Source organism: Colobus angolensis, unplaced genomic scaffold (genome assembly GCF_000951035.1).
Source record: "Colobus angolensis palliatus isolate OR3802 unplaced genomic scaffold, Cang.pa_1.0 Scaffold150, whole genome shotgun sequence".
Lineage (NCBI taxonomy): Eukaryota > Metazoa > Chordata > Mammalia > Primates > Cercopithecidae > Colobus > Colobus angolensis.
The window spans coordinates 7,153,541-7,167,252 of record NW_012114600.1 but is presented as its reverse complement, the minus strand read 5'-3'; the positions used below and the strand labels follow the sequence as shown (position 1 = coordinate 7,167,252).

General features: G+C 40.4%; 1 protein-coding gene across 1 annotated transcript in view; it reads left to right on the top strand.

Annotated features, from left to right (window-relative positions):
• The window catches only part of MUC19 (mucin 19, oligomeric), a 199,138-nt gene that overhangs the window by 108,140 nt on the left and 77,286 nt on the right, over nt 1–13,712 (top strand). Inside the window, 22 exon segments of the mRNA XM_011936117.1 lie at nt 365–409; nt 663–716; nt 1,140–1,193; nt 2,129–2,182; nt 2,334–2,387; nt 3,011–3,064; nt 4,438–4,494; nt 4,629–4,679; nt 5,354–5,407; nt 6,087–6,140; nt 7,093–7,146; nt 7,285–7,338; nt 8,290–8,343; nt 8,492–8,545; nt 9,143–9,196; nt 10,178–10,231; nt 10,356–10,409; nt 11,294–11,347; nt 12,109–12,162; nt 12,283–12,336; nt 13,281–13,334; nt 13,466–13,516. Coding sequence (XP_011791507.1) covers nt 365–409; nt 663–716; nt 1,140–1,193; nt 2,129–2,182; nt 2,334–2,387; nt 3,011–3,064; nt 4,438–4,494; nt 4,629–4,679; nt 5,354–5,407; nt 6,087–6,140; nt 7,093–7,146; nt 7,285–7,338; nt 8,290–8,343; nt 8,492–8,545; nt 9,143–9,196; nt 10,178–10,231; nt 10,356–10,409; nt 11,294–11,347; nt 12,109–12,162; nt 12,283–12,336; nt 13,281–13,334; nt 13,466–13,516 — 1,176 coding nt within the window.

The following is a 13,712-nucleotide window of genomic DNA, read 5'->3' as shown; positions in this document are numbered from 1 at the left end:
TTTCTTTCTTTCTTTCTTTCTTTCTTTCTTTCTTTCTTTCTTTCTTTCTTTTCTTTCTTTTCTTTCTTTCTGATAGGGTCTCACTCTGCTCCCCAGGCTGGAGTACAGGGGCATGGTCTTGGCTCACTTCAGCCTTGACCTCTTAGGCTTTGGTGATCCTGCCACCTCAGCCTCCCAGGTAGCTGGGACTACAGGCTCTTTTTTGTAGAGACAGGGTTTCACTATGTTGCCCAGTCTGGTCTTGAACTCCTGGACTCAAGTGATCTGCCCGCCTCGGCCTCCCAAAGTGTGGAATTATAGATGTGATCCACGAGACCCAACCGTCCAGCATGTTCTTACTTCATTCCTTTCTTTTCTTTCTCAGAGGCTACAACTGCTACAGGGACTCCTGGAACAGGACTGTCAGGAGGTGAGTGTTCTCATTCCAAGACTTTGGGTTCTGTTGATTCATTGTTTGGGATTCCATCTTAAAACAGAAGAATACGAAGGTTGAGGACACATTTTACACAAGGCTAAGTCAAATTGTGAATCCTTCTGGAACTACCATTTTCATGACCCTCCGACAAGTGTGCCTGAGTCCTGGCTTTCAGAACTAGTTCTCTGAAGTCAGGAATGAGACCGTCATTGCTTTAAAGTTCATACATTTTTTTTTTTTTCCACAGGCACCACTATCATTTCTTCTGAAGTCAGTACCAGTTCAGAAGTTTCCAACACAGGTAAAATTCCATAAAGAAAATGTAGGCTGGCTCTTACTCCTTTATGAGTTTTGTGCATGTGTATGTATATGCATGGGTATGCTTTAGGGATGACATGAAATCAACCACAGAAGTATCACAGAGATATTTATAAAGAACTTTATCTTTCATTTTCCTCCCTCTGTAGTCATCCCTGGTACACCAGGAAGACATAACAGGAAGTGAAACAGGCAGGCATGAAATGAGCCCCCATCCCTCTGTCAGCAGACTAGAATGTAGGGATGTTCACTGGCAAGTCGCCTGCGAATAAATGGGCCAAGGAGATGAAATGAGAGAAGGACACTCTTAATTTAGCATTTGCACCATTTATAACATTAAGTCCTGAGAAATGCCCTTTTAGTTGCTTCCATGATGAATTTGCTAAATTTGCTTTTGTTGTTTTAGATATCACTAACGTAGGCTCTGAGACATCTGTTGAAACAGGAATTTCCAGCACAGGTAAAGTTGAAAGAAAACCATCTCTATGGATGCGCAGATGAAATGATGTTTTCTGTAGGTTGTTCTGAGGAATAACACACAATCTCTCTTCCCACTATTGCAACTCCCCAAAATTTACAATTCCAAATCATGTCTCAGAGGCCACAATTTCCGCAGAACACGTTGGCACCACTGAAGCTTCATTCACAATAGGTGAGAAGGAGCAACTCATGTCTTTCTTGTTATCACTGATTTTGACACTCATCGCGAGACTAGAGAGAGGAGGATTCTGGAGAGCAGTTTGCATTTACTTTACTAATATACTACATTTTTGGCCAACACATTCTTTATAAGTTTAGACATTTTTTCCAGAAAAGCTACTAATTACAGAGTGCAGAATCATACTTCTAATCCTGGAAGATAGGACAATTATACTGATTGTTCTGAGTAACTTCTGCTGTGAAATTACAAACATTAGAAGCTTTTAGAAGAGGAGGGGGTGATAAAACTTGCTGAGAAACACAGAGGAGCTACAAGAACCCAGGAAACACACCTGCACTGTGTTAGTGCTTCCTTTTCACAAATGAAGAGCTAAATATTTTCACAACGTCTGGAGTTCTCAGCACACTCATGGCATTCTCAGCAACCACCCCACAGTAGGCACCACTCTTGCATCTGACAGCCAAGACACAGGGAGGAGAACAGGGGAGCATGGGAGAAACCCACATTGTCCTCCTGACCGAGAATACTAGGAAGGTTATCACAGGTTAAGAACATTGTCACTTTGGTTGCTTTGGTAATAAAATGGTTAGTAAGAAAAGACACAGGGCTCATCACCAGGGAAGAGCTAGGGAAAGTGCTAGTTAGATATGTTAGGTTTAGATTCTTTCTAGAGGCAGGTCTGTAGGAAAGAAAGATTAATCACCATGGTGATCCCAGTCCCCTTGGTGTTTCATCTACGACTGGGGTGGCTCCTGGCCCAACCCTTGCCCCTGGCAGTTCCAGGACAGGTGAGTCTGCAGGTTGGCAGGGAACTCTTCAGAGCTCCTCCCATAATTTGATGTATTCTCTGGTGCTTGTCTTTTTAAGAGTAATATCTTATTCATTTCATAGTGATTGAATATTTTTCAAATATGTCTTTTCTGTTTTTCTGTCTCTCAGAAGCCACAACTTCCTTAGGAGGAAGTACATCAACAAGAGGTGGAATAGCCACAGGTAAGCATTGCTGGGTCATTGCACTCATTTACCAATAATATTCAATAAAGACTGCGGTGCGAAATGAATCCATGTGACTGGATTCTCCCATATTGAGTACTGATCAAGAAATTACCGTTATTCATTGATGAAAGATCAGAAACTCAAATTTCATTCTTACTTCCTGTGCTGTAAGCAGATTCTCTTTCCACACCCAAGGCAGTCATCAGTCATTTGATTGACAGTTACATAGATGATCTAGAGATAGCCTCCATCTCCCTGTTCCAAAACTCTAGAAAAAAAAGAGACTCGATAAGTAAAAATGTCTTTGGTCGATATACTGTGGGAAGGATATTATATGAGAAATACACAGATGTCCTTTTAGCATTCAAAACCCAGTTTACTGACATATTGAATAAGAATATATATTTTATCAATCTATTTGCTTGTTGCCCATTACCCACTTTCTTAATACCATGGTGGCTTCTCTAGAAAGACTCTGGAACTTGGGAATGACAACACAGGATAGTCCAACAGCATACTGGGCTGCTACATCTTGGCTGCTCAGATGACAGGCTCCTAGGGCTACATAACCCTGTATGTCTTCATACTACAGTCTTTATTCTTGCTTTATTTTCTGTTAGAAGCCACAGGTTCCTCAAGAGGGGTCAGTACCACTGGATCAGAAGCTCCAGGAGGTAAGCTTCATCAGTCCCAGGCTTCAGAATTCTCATCCTTGCCCTGTTGTGGGGTGCTGAGGTGAACACATAAACGAGAATGAGGGCCAAGGAAAGACAATTACTTCTTAACTGGAAGCACAACATGTATTCTGATCTGAGTTGTTCTGCTAAAGAATTTCAGAAACTGGTTATATTAGTTTATTCTCACACTGCTTTAAGGAACTACCTGAGACTAGGTAGTTTATAAAGAAAACAGGTTTAATGATGGACAGTTCTGCAGGCTGTATGGAGGCATGGCTGGGGAGGCATCAGGAAACTTACAATCATGGTGGGAGGCAAAGAGGAAGCAAGTACATCTTCACTTGGGGACAGGAGAGAGACAGAGAGTGAAAGAGAAAGTGCTACACACTTTTAAAGAAGCAGTTCTTGTGAGAACTCAGTATCACAAGAACAGCAAGGGGGAAGTCCAACCTCTGTGATCCAATCAGCTCCAACCAAGTTCCTTCCCCCAACACTGGGGATTATAATTCAACCTGAGATTTGAGTGGGGACTGAGAGTCAAACCTTATCACTGAGTTACCTAAGTCAGGCATTGCTCCATTTCCTGTGTGACAATTTTAGTACTCTGGACACCTGGCTGAGGCCCACTGACCTGCAGCAGCCTCCTCAGAACCCCCAATTCTTCCATTCTGCCCCTCATGATTCCACAAAGTACTATCACCTGCTGACATCTATTGAACATATTTATTATACTTGTTTATTTTCTGTGTTCCCTCTCCCACAAATGGAATTCTCACAAGGCAGAGACCGTTGTCTGTTCTTTTCACTGAGAAGAGAATGTAAGGTACTCATCTTACAGCATATAAGATGAGTGACAAGTATATGCTTATTTTGAGTGTCACTCTGTTTACTTCAACAGCTACGACCACGGTTTCACCTGTTGCCAGCAGCAGTTCACAGGATCCCAAGCCAGGTAGGATGAACTACTTAAAATCACCAGCGGGAGGTATAAATATCTCATAGAAGTATATTATCATACATCTGATTATCACAATATTATCAATTACACAAACAGGAACATTTAGAATGTTCAAGACATTTTTCCTCCTCCAGGAACACCAGGAAACTACATCACTGAAAGTGAAGTTAGTAAAGTGATTTTAAGTATCCTTCCTTTTTAAATTGAATTTAAGCTATTACTGTTTTTGAATAGGCTGCAGGGGAAAGGATAATCCATAGCAAATCATCTGTCAATAGTTGGGGAAAAATTATTCATCATTAATTTCCTTCGGAAACCAGAGCTCTTAGGAAAGGTCTTCTAGTGGTTCAGGAACACACTGATGATTCCAGTATTATTTGTCCTATGAGCTCCTTTATTTTTCTCTTTTTAGGTACTTCTGGAGAATTATCTGGGACAACCATTTCATCTGGAGGCTTCCACACAGGTAGTTGAATGGGAATGAGTTCCTCATCTGGAATGCATGATAACTTTGCGGAGCTGCAATAAAAAACTAGCACTGTGATAGTTTTCCACAGTATCTCAGATTCCCCAGACCTCTTTGTTTTCTTCTTTTCTTGGAAGCCACAACTCTCACAGGAGGTAGGGGCAGTACTGGAACTGAATCCAGAGCAGGTGAGGCGGAGCAGCTCATGATTTGGGATTTACCGTGAATCATGACTCTCATAAGCATGACTCGTTTGGAAGTGGGCTTTCCTACAGAATATTTTGCATTTATTTCTGGACAATGCATCTTAGCACAAATAGTTCTGCCTTTAAATTAAATATTTTCCCCAAAATTTACCAATATCCTATTAGAAGTGAAATGGCTCCTGTAATTGTTCTGAGAAATTTCTCCTGTAATGTTATATGTAAGTATGGCCAGGATATTAGTAGGAGCAAAAAACATTTGTGATCCAGGGAAGGAGAGATAATGTAAACGAATCCTAGAAATACATGTACATAGAGGTTTCCTTGCCCTAAAAACAATATAATTATTAGTACTTTCTTGACATCTCAAATTGCCAGCAAACTTAATTTTTTGTGTTTCATTCCTGGCAGTAAATTGGTGAGCATGGAAAATTGTGTCTCTCCCTCTCATGGAATGTATATTGCTTCAAGCTGAAGAACTGGCCCCTCTGATTGCATTGAGAATTAAATGGTTCTGCAGGTTGACAGGGAACTCTTCAGAGCTCCTCTCATAATTAGATATCTCTTCTGGTGTTATTGTTTATGAGGGTAATTCCCTATCTGTTTCATGGCCTTTGAATATTTTCCAAATATGTCTTTTCTGTTTTCCTGTCTCTCAGAGTCCACAACTTCCCTACAAGAAAGTGCAAAGACAAGAGGTGGAATAGCGACAGGTGAGCATTACTGGTTCATTGCACTCACTTGCTAATAAGATCCAATAAAGCCTGTGGCTTGAAAAGTATCCGTACTCTCATTTCTCCCATATTAACATTGTTAGGAAAGTTCCTGCCATTTTTCACTGACTAAATACAGAATCTCAAATTTCATTCTTATTTCTTGTGCTTGAACAGACTCTTCTATTGCCCCCCAAGGTAAACATGCAGCCATTTGACTGACAGTTACATAGAAAATCTAGAGTTAGCTTCTATTTCCCTATTCATGAAATCTTGAGAAAAGGAAGCCTAATAAGTTAAAAAAAATTTGGGTAAATAGACCATGGGAAGAATATTATCTGAGAAGTGTAGAGATTAGTTTCTGGCATTTAAAGGCCAGTTTATTGAAATAATGAATAAGTATACAGCCTGTGTCCATTTATTTGCTTAATACTCTTTTCCCACGTCATGGTAATGAGGTAATGACCCCCCATTGCCCCATCCCTTTATTAATAGCTACCAATGGGGCAGTCTCTGGAAAGACTCGAACCTGGGAATGATAACACAGGCAAGTCAAAAAGCACACAGGGAATGCTACACCATGGGTGCACAGGTGTAATGTGACTTCCTAGGGTGCTAGGGTAATGTAACCCTGTATTCCCCATACTGCAGACTTCGTGCTTGCTTTCTTTTCTCTCAGAGGCCGCAAGTTCCACAGGAGGGGTCAGAGCCACTGGAACAGAAGCTCCAGGAGGTAAGGTTCGCCAGTCCCAAACCTCAAGGTTCTCCTCATTGCCCTGTTGTGCTGAGGTGAACACATAAATGAGATTGGGGGCTAAGGAAAGGGGGTTACTTCTTGTCTAGAAGCACAACATGTATTCTGACTCTCCTGAGTAGTCCTGCTAAGGAATTCCTGCCACTTGGTCATCTAAGTTAGGCATTGCTCCATGGCCTGTGTGATAGTGTTAGTTCTCTGGACACCTAGCTGAGACCCACTGACCTGCAGCAGCCTCCACAGAACTCTGATTCTCCCCACTCAGGCCATCATGATTCCACAAAGCACTATCACCTGTTGCCATCTCTCTAACATGTTTATTACACTTTTGCATATTTTCTATTTCCTCTCTCACAAACACAAATCTCACAAGGCAGATACTTTGTCCGTTCTCTTCACTGAGAGGATGATGTCAGGCACAGAGGAAATGCTTACAAAATATGAGATGAGTGACAGGCATATTCTCATGTAGAGAGTCACTGTTTACTTCACAGTTTCACTTGGTGTCAGCAGCAGTTTATTGGGTCTGAACGAAGTCAAGGAGGCTACTTAAAACACCGTGGAAATGTAAAAATATCGACATAAGTGTATTCTTAAATACCTGATTATCACACTATCACCAGTTATACAAATAAGAACATTGGAAATATCAAAATGTTTCCTTCTTTTTCCCGCTGAAATGACAGGGAGCCACATCACTGGAAGTGAAATCAGTAAAGTGAAATTAGCTTCCTTCTTTTTTTTTTTTTTTTTGCTAGGGTACAGTGGAAGGAATAGTCAGTGCGAGATCATTAAACAATAAGTTCACAAAAAATTATAGTGTATATTTTTTCTAAAATAGATGTTGTCAAGAAAATTTTCCAATAGTTCAAGACCACATTGCTGATTCCAGTACTGCTTGCTCTGTTAGCTCTTTATATTCTCGTTTTAGGTACCTCTGGTAAATTCTCTGGGACAACCATTTCATCTGGAGGTTCCCACACAGGTAGTTCAATGAGAAGGAAATCTCCATTCTGCGTGCATGATAACTTTGTAGAGCTGCAGTCATAAAATAGCGCCTCAATGTTTTTTACTCATATCTCAAATTCCCCAGACCTCATGATTTTCCTCTTTCTTTCCTCAGAGGCCACAACTCTCGCAGGTGGCAGGGGCAACACTGAAAGTGAATTCAGAACAGGTGAGGAAGAGCAGCCCACAATTTGGGAGTTACTATGAATCATAACTCTCATGAGGATGACTTGCTTAGAAGTAGGCTTTCCTACAGAATATGAAATATGGATTTACAGACAATGTAACCGAGGCCAAATATATTTTTAATTTAATATTTCCCTATAAATATCCTAAAATCCTCTTTTCAAATGGGTTGACTCTTCTAGATGAAGTGTAAATGGGATGTAATTGTTTTGAGAAATTTCCACATAATATAATGTATAAATATTTCCAGTGTAATAGTAGAGGTTAGAAAACAGTTTTGATTCCAGGAAGTAGAGATAACACAAATGAACTTTAAAAACATGCCTGCATAGATGTTTCCTTGCCTCCAAAGCAAGAGAAATAATTATAGTATTAGGTCAATGGGGAGCGATTAGGAGTAATTAGTTCTGGTGTTTTGTAGCAGTGAGGTGCCTATGGTCAACAATATTGTGGTGTACATTCAAATATCCTTGACAAGAAGGTTCTGAATGTTCTGTCCACAAAGCAATGATAAGTGAGATGATGGATAAGCTAAATATCATGACTTGATTATTACATAATATATACATATATCAAAACCTCCCATACAACCCCCAGAAATATGTATACTTACATAAAAATTAGAAAGAAAAGTAAAAATAGATTAAATTATCATGAAATAAAGAATTTTTTGTCTTCTACCTCTGGCAGTGTAATGGGTAAGTATGGGAGAAAACCACCTGTTTTGCTGTCATGGAATGTCAGGTGTAATCCCCAAATTTTGCCCCTTTGACTTCATTGGTAGTTTATTAATGAATGGGAAAACACATCAGAGTGGCAGCCAGAGAAAGTGACCTTTGACATCTTAAAGATGTAAACAGATTCCTTCTAGAGGCAGGTCTTCAGGAGACAAACAGGAGTCACTGTGGTGATGCCAGTTCCCATTGTGTTTCAGCCACCACTGGGGTAGTTCCTGCCACAACTGTTGCCCCTGGCCGTTCCAAGACAGGTAAGTCAACAGGTTGACATGGAATCTTCCACGTGCCCTCGCATAATTAGATATCTCCTTTGTATTATTTTTTGCAGGAGTAGCACCATATCTTCTCCACAATCCTTAAATATACTCCAGGTAACTCTTATCCCTTTGTCTCCCTTAGAGGCCACCACTTTCCTAAGAGTAAGTGGAACAACAAGTGTTGGAAGAGCCACGGGTGAGTGCTGCTAGGCTAAGACCCGTAATTCCTAATGACACCTTCAATAGTCTTCTGAAAATATCTACATGATTTGTATATGCTATATTGAGAAAATTCATAAAAAAGACCAGACAATCTCCTTATTTCCTGAGCTTACAAAGTCCCTCACTAAACCATCATGATGTCAAACCAATGACAGATAAATAAGTAATATGGGGAGAAAATTCTTATCTTCCCCCCAACGAGGACATGAGAGTTGATAACTGTCTCAGTAAAATTGCTGTGGAAAGAAATGTTGCGTGGGACAAATATGAATTTCTTCTAGCACTGTGAGTCTCAGAGTAATAGTTTGCTTCTAAGTGGGGATTTGAGATTCCTATAGAAACCAAGTGGAAATAGAGTTCAGCTAGTGACACCATCTCTTTCTTGTTGTAGGTATTACTAGTGTAGTCTCTGGAAAAACACTGAAACCTGGAAGTTACAAGACAGGCAAGTCTGAAAATACATGCAAAATCTGGACATGGGCGCCTTTATTGACATACTCTGCCCACAGCGCCGTGTGTACTCTCTCAAAAACTGGTCTTCACTCTTTCCTTTCTTTTCTCTCTCTCTCAGGGGCCACAGCTTCCATGGTAGGGGGTGACACCAGCCAAGCAGAACATCCAGGAGGTGAGTTTTTTACTCTGAGACCTTGGTGCTTTTATCAAATCCCTGTTCTCTGCAGTGAAGACATTGATGTGAAGGTGGGCTGAGGAAAGGGGCCCACATTTCCTCTGGGAACACAGCATGCCAGAGTCACAAAGCTGGTTGTGCCTAGGAATTCCCTGGACTCATCTGGCTTATCCCTCTGGATATTTAGCAGCCCAGGCTTGCAGAGCTAGTTATTATGTAGCAGGCATAAGGGCAGACTGCTGGATACCCCCCACCAATCAGGGCATACAATTTGCCTTTTATACAATTTGCCTTTTTCCCAAAGTGTTTACTAACATCTTTCACACTGACTTATTTATTATATTTCTTGTTCATTGCTGGCCTCCAGCTGCTAGAATGTAAGGTGCATTAGGAGAAAGATCTTTGAACATTTTGCTGACGGATACATCCCAAGGTCCTAAACAATATTACACAGAAGAGATGCTTAATAAATATTAGTGGAATGATGAAATAAATTATTTTGAAGTAGTTCATTCTATTTAATTGGTACAACTATAGTTTCACCTGAAGTCAGAATTCCAAGCCAGGTAGAATAGATTGAATAAAGTCATCACATGGCAATATCAGAGTTAGAGAGTTCTTTTTTAAACATGTGAATATCAAAATACCTGAAGTAATTGATGAGAAATATTTATAAAGATAGAAGGTAGTCTGCTTTTTTCTTCTTAACACATCATTGTCACATCAGGAAGCCCAGCTTCTGGAAGTTCAACAGGTGAGGGGGAGATAAAGTCTCCTTTCACATTCTCTGGGATCTATGGAAAGGGAACCCCAGAGCAACAATGTTCAGTTGAGGGGCAAAGAAATAAAGGGGTAGTCATTCACGGTTCATTTCCTTCCAAAACACATGTTCTTAGGAAAGGCCTCTAGTGGTTCAGGATCATATAACTTCTTTTACTATTCTTTGCTCTATTAGCACTTTTACTCTTCTCATTTTAGGTACTTCTGGTGAATTCCCAGGAACAACCATTACATCTGGAGATTTCCACACAGGTAGTTCAACAAGAAGGAAATCCTCATGTTGAATGTATGATAACTTTTTAGAGCTGCAATTATAAAATAACTTTTTCCTTGTATCTTCAATTCCTTACACCTCTTGATTCTCTTTTTCCCGCAGAGACCACAGCTGTGACAGGAAGCAGGGGCAGTATTGGAACTGAATCCATAGCAGGTGAGGAGCAGGCCATGATTTGAGAGTTATTTGAATTATGACTTTTATTATTATGACTTGTTTAGAAGTGAACTTTCCTGCAGAACATTGTGCATTTCTTTTTTTGGGAAAATGAATCTAAGCCCAAAGAACGTTTTTTTACATTTAATGTTTTTTTTTTTTTAAATACACACAAATTACCAATAGTGTCTTTTGAATGTGATGCCTCCTGAATCTGTTTTGAGAAATTTCTCCTATAAGGTTATAAAGACTTCCAGGGTTTTAGTATGAGCTTTAAACAGTTGTTTTGTTCTTGGGAAGTAAAGACAAGGTAAACGAACCTTGAAATCATGCCTGGTAAAGGTTTCTATGACCCAAAGCAATAAAAATAATAATTATTTTATGAATGTCTAAAATTCTCATTAAGCTTAATTTTTTTAAAGTAAAACCAATGAATATGGGAGGAAACCACCTGTCTTCCTCTCATGGAATTCCAAGACTATTGCCACATGTTGAGAAATTGATCACTCTTACTAGTTTGATAGTAAATTTGTTAATGAGAAAATACATCTGGCCTATCATCAGGGAAGAACCAGAAAAAGAGTTTTTTGGATATAGTGATGATATGCTTAGATTCTTTCTAGAGCCAGATCTTTGGGGGAAGAAAAACATAAGCACCATAATGACCACAGTCCTCTTGACGTTTCGTCCACCACTGGGATAACTCCTGGCACAATTCTTGCCCCTGGCAGTTCCAATACAAGTGAGTCTACAGGTTGTCAGGCAACTCTTCAAGGATCTTTACATAGACGCCTCATTTGGTGCAATTCTACCCATGCATAATATATCTGTTTCATGGCCTTTCAGTATTTTCCAAATATGTCCTCTGTTTTTCTCTCTCTCAGAGACCACAACATACATTAGAGGAAGTGGGACCACAAGAAGTGGATTAGCCACAGGTGAGCATTGCATTCACCTGCCATTAATACCCCCAAAGGATTACAGACTGAAATGTATCCATGCTAATCATTTCTCTAATACTGAGGATTATTAAAGATAATCTTACCATTATTCATTGACTGAGGTTTCAGATTCTCAGATTTTGTTCTTATTTCCTCTGCTTTGAACAGCTTTGAACAGAAGCTGTGAGATAGAGTTAGCTTCTATCTCTCTAGTCCTGAACTCTAGAAGAAAGAAAGCCCAACAAGTAAAAAATTACTTGGTAAATATTTTGTCACATGTATATTTTATGAAGAATATGCAGATTACTATTAGGCATAAGAAGCCCAGTTTACAGCCGGGCATGGCGACTCATACATGTAATCCCAGAACTTTGAGAGACCGAGGTGGGAGGATCACTTAAGCCAAGGAGATTGAGACTAGCCTGGGTGATATGGTGAAACCCTGTCTTTACAAATAATAATAATACAAAAATTAGCTGGGCATGGTGGCATGTGCTTGTAGTCCCAGCTACTCGGGAGGCTAAGGCTGGAGGATGGCTTGAGCCCAGGAGGTGGAGGTTGCAGTGAGCTGAGATTGTGCCATTATGCTCCAGTCTGGGTAAGAGTGAGACTCTGTCTCAAAAAAAAAAAAAAAAAAATCCCAGTTTACTGAAATAATAAATAAGTATGCAAACCATGTCTCTTTATTTGCTGATACTGTTTGCCAGCTTCATGGTAATGAGGTACTGACGTGTGACTACTCATCTCTTTCTTAGTAGTTACAACTGGGGCATTCTCTGGAAAGACTCTGGAACCTGGGAATGACAACACAGGCAAGTACAAAAGCACACAGGGAATGGTACACCATGGCTGCTTGGGTGACAGGCTCCTAGGGTTACATAACTCTGTACTCCCCATACTGCAGACTTCATGCTTGCTTTCTTTTCTCTCAGAGGCCACAAGTTCCACAGGAGGGGTCAGGGCCACCAGATCAGAAGCTCCAGGAGGTAAGCTTCGTCAGTCCCAGACCTCAGAGCTCTCCTCATTTCCCTGTTGTGCTAAGGTGAACACATGAATGAGAATGGGGGCCAAGGAAAGGGGGTTACTTCTTGCCTGGAAGCACAACATGTATTCTGACCGTCCTGAGTAGTCCTGCTAAAGAATTTGATTCACTGGCTTATGTATGTCAGGCATTGCTCCATGACCTGTGTAACAGTGTTAGTTCTCTGGACACCTAGCTGAGGCCCACTGACCTGCAGCAGTCTTCTTGGAACCCTGATTGTCCTTGCTCTGCTCATCATGATTCCACAAAGTACTATCACCTGCTGCCATCTGTCAAACATATTTGTTACACTTCTTGTTTATTTCCTGTGTTCTCTCTCCCACAAATGTAAATCACATGAGGCAGAGACTTTCTTCTTCTCACTGTCAGACACAGTGAAAATTCTTCTAGAATATGAGGTGAGTGACAGGCATATTCTTATGTAGAATGTCACTCTGGTTACTTCAATTGGTACCAACACAGTTGCCCTTGGTGTCAGCAGCAGCTCACAGGATCGCATGCCAGTTGGCATAGGCTACATAAAGACACTAAAGGAAGCTATAAACATGATGTGTTTATTCTTAAAAACATGATAATCACAGGATTACCTGTTCCATAAAGGAAAACACTTGGAATGTTCAAGACTTTTCCTTGCTCCTGGATCACCAGAGAGCCAAGTCACTGGATATGAAATCTGTAAAGTGCGATTAAACTTTCTTCTTTCTAAATAGGCTGTGATGGAAGAAGTAGTCAGTAGCAAAACAATAGTCAGTGCATTGGAGGGAAAACCATCATGGTTCATTTCCCTCTGAAACAGAGAATCTGAGGAAAGGTCTTCCAGTGGATCAAGGCAGCATTGCTGTTTCCAGTGTTGTTTGTCCTATTAGCTCCTTTACCTTCTCATTTTAGGTACCTCTGGTGAATTCCCAGGGACAACATTTACATCTGGAGGTTCCCACACAGGTAGTTGAATGGGAAGGAAATCTGCATCTTGAATGCATGATGACTTCATAGAGCTGCAGTCATGAAAGAGTGACTCAATGCTTTTTACCAGTGTCTCCCAGACCCCTTGATCCTATTCTTTCTTTTCTCAGAGGCCACAACTTTCACAGGAGGCAGGGGCAATAAAGGAACTGAATCCAGAGCAGATGAGGATGAGCAACCCATAATTCTCATGTTACTGTGAATCTTGAATCATTAGGATGACTTGTTTGGGAGTGACTTTTCTGCAGAATGTTATGCATTTATTTAGGGATAATGAATCTTAGGCCCAGTAGAACTTCCTTTAGATTTTATAGTTTCTAAAACTTTGTCAATAGCCTCTTTTATACTGAGATATCT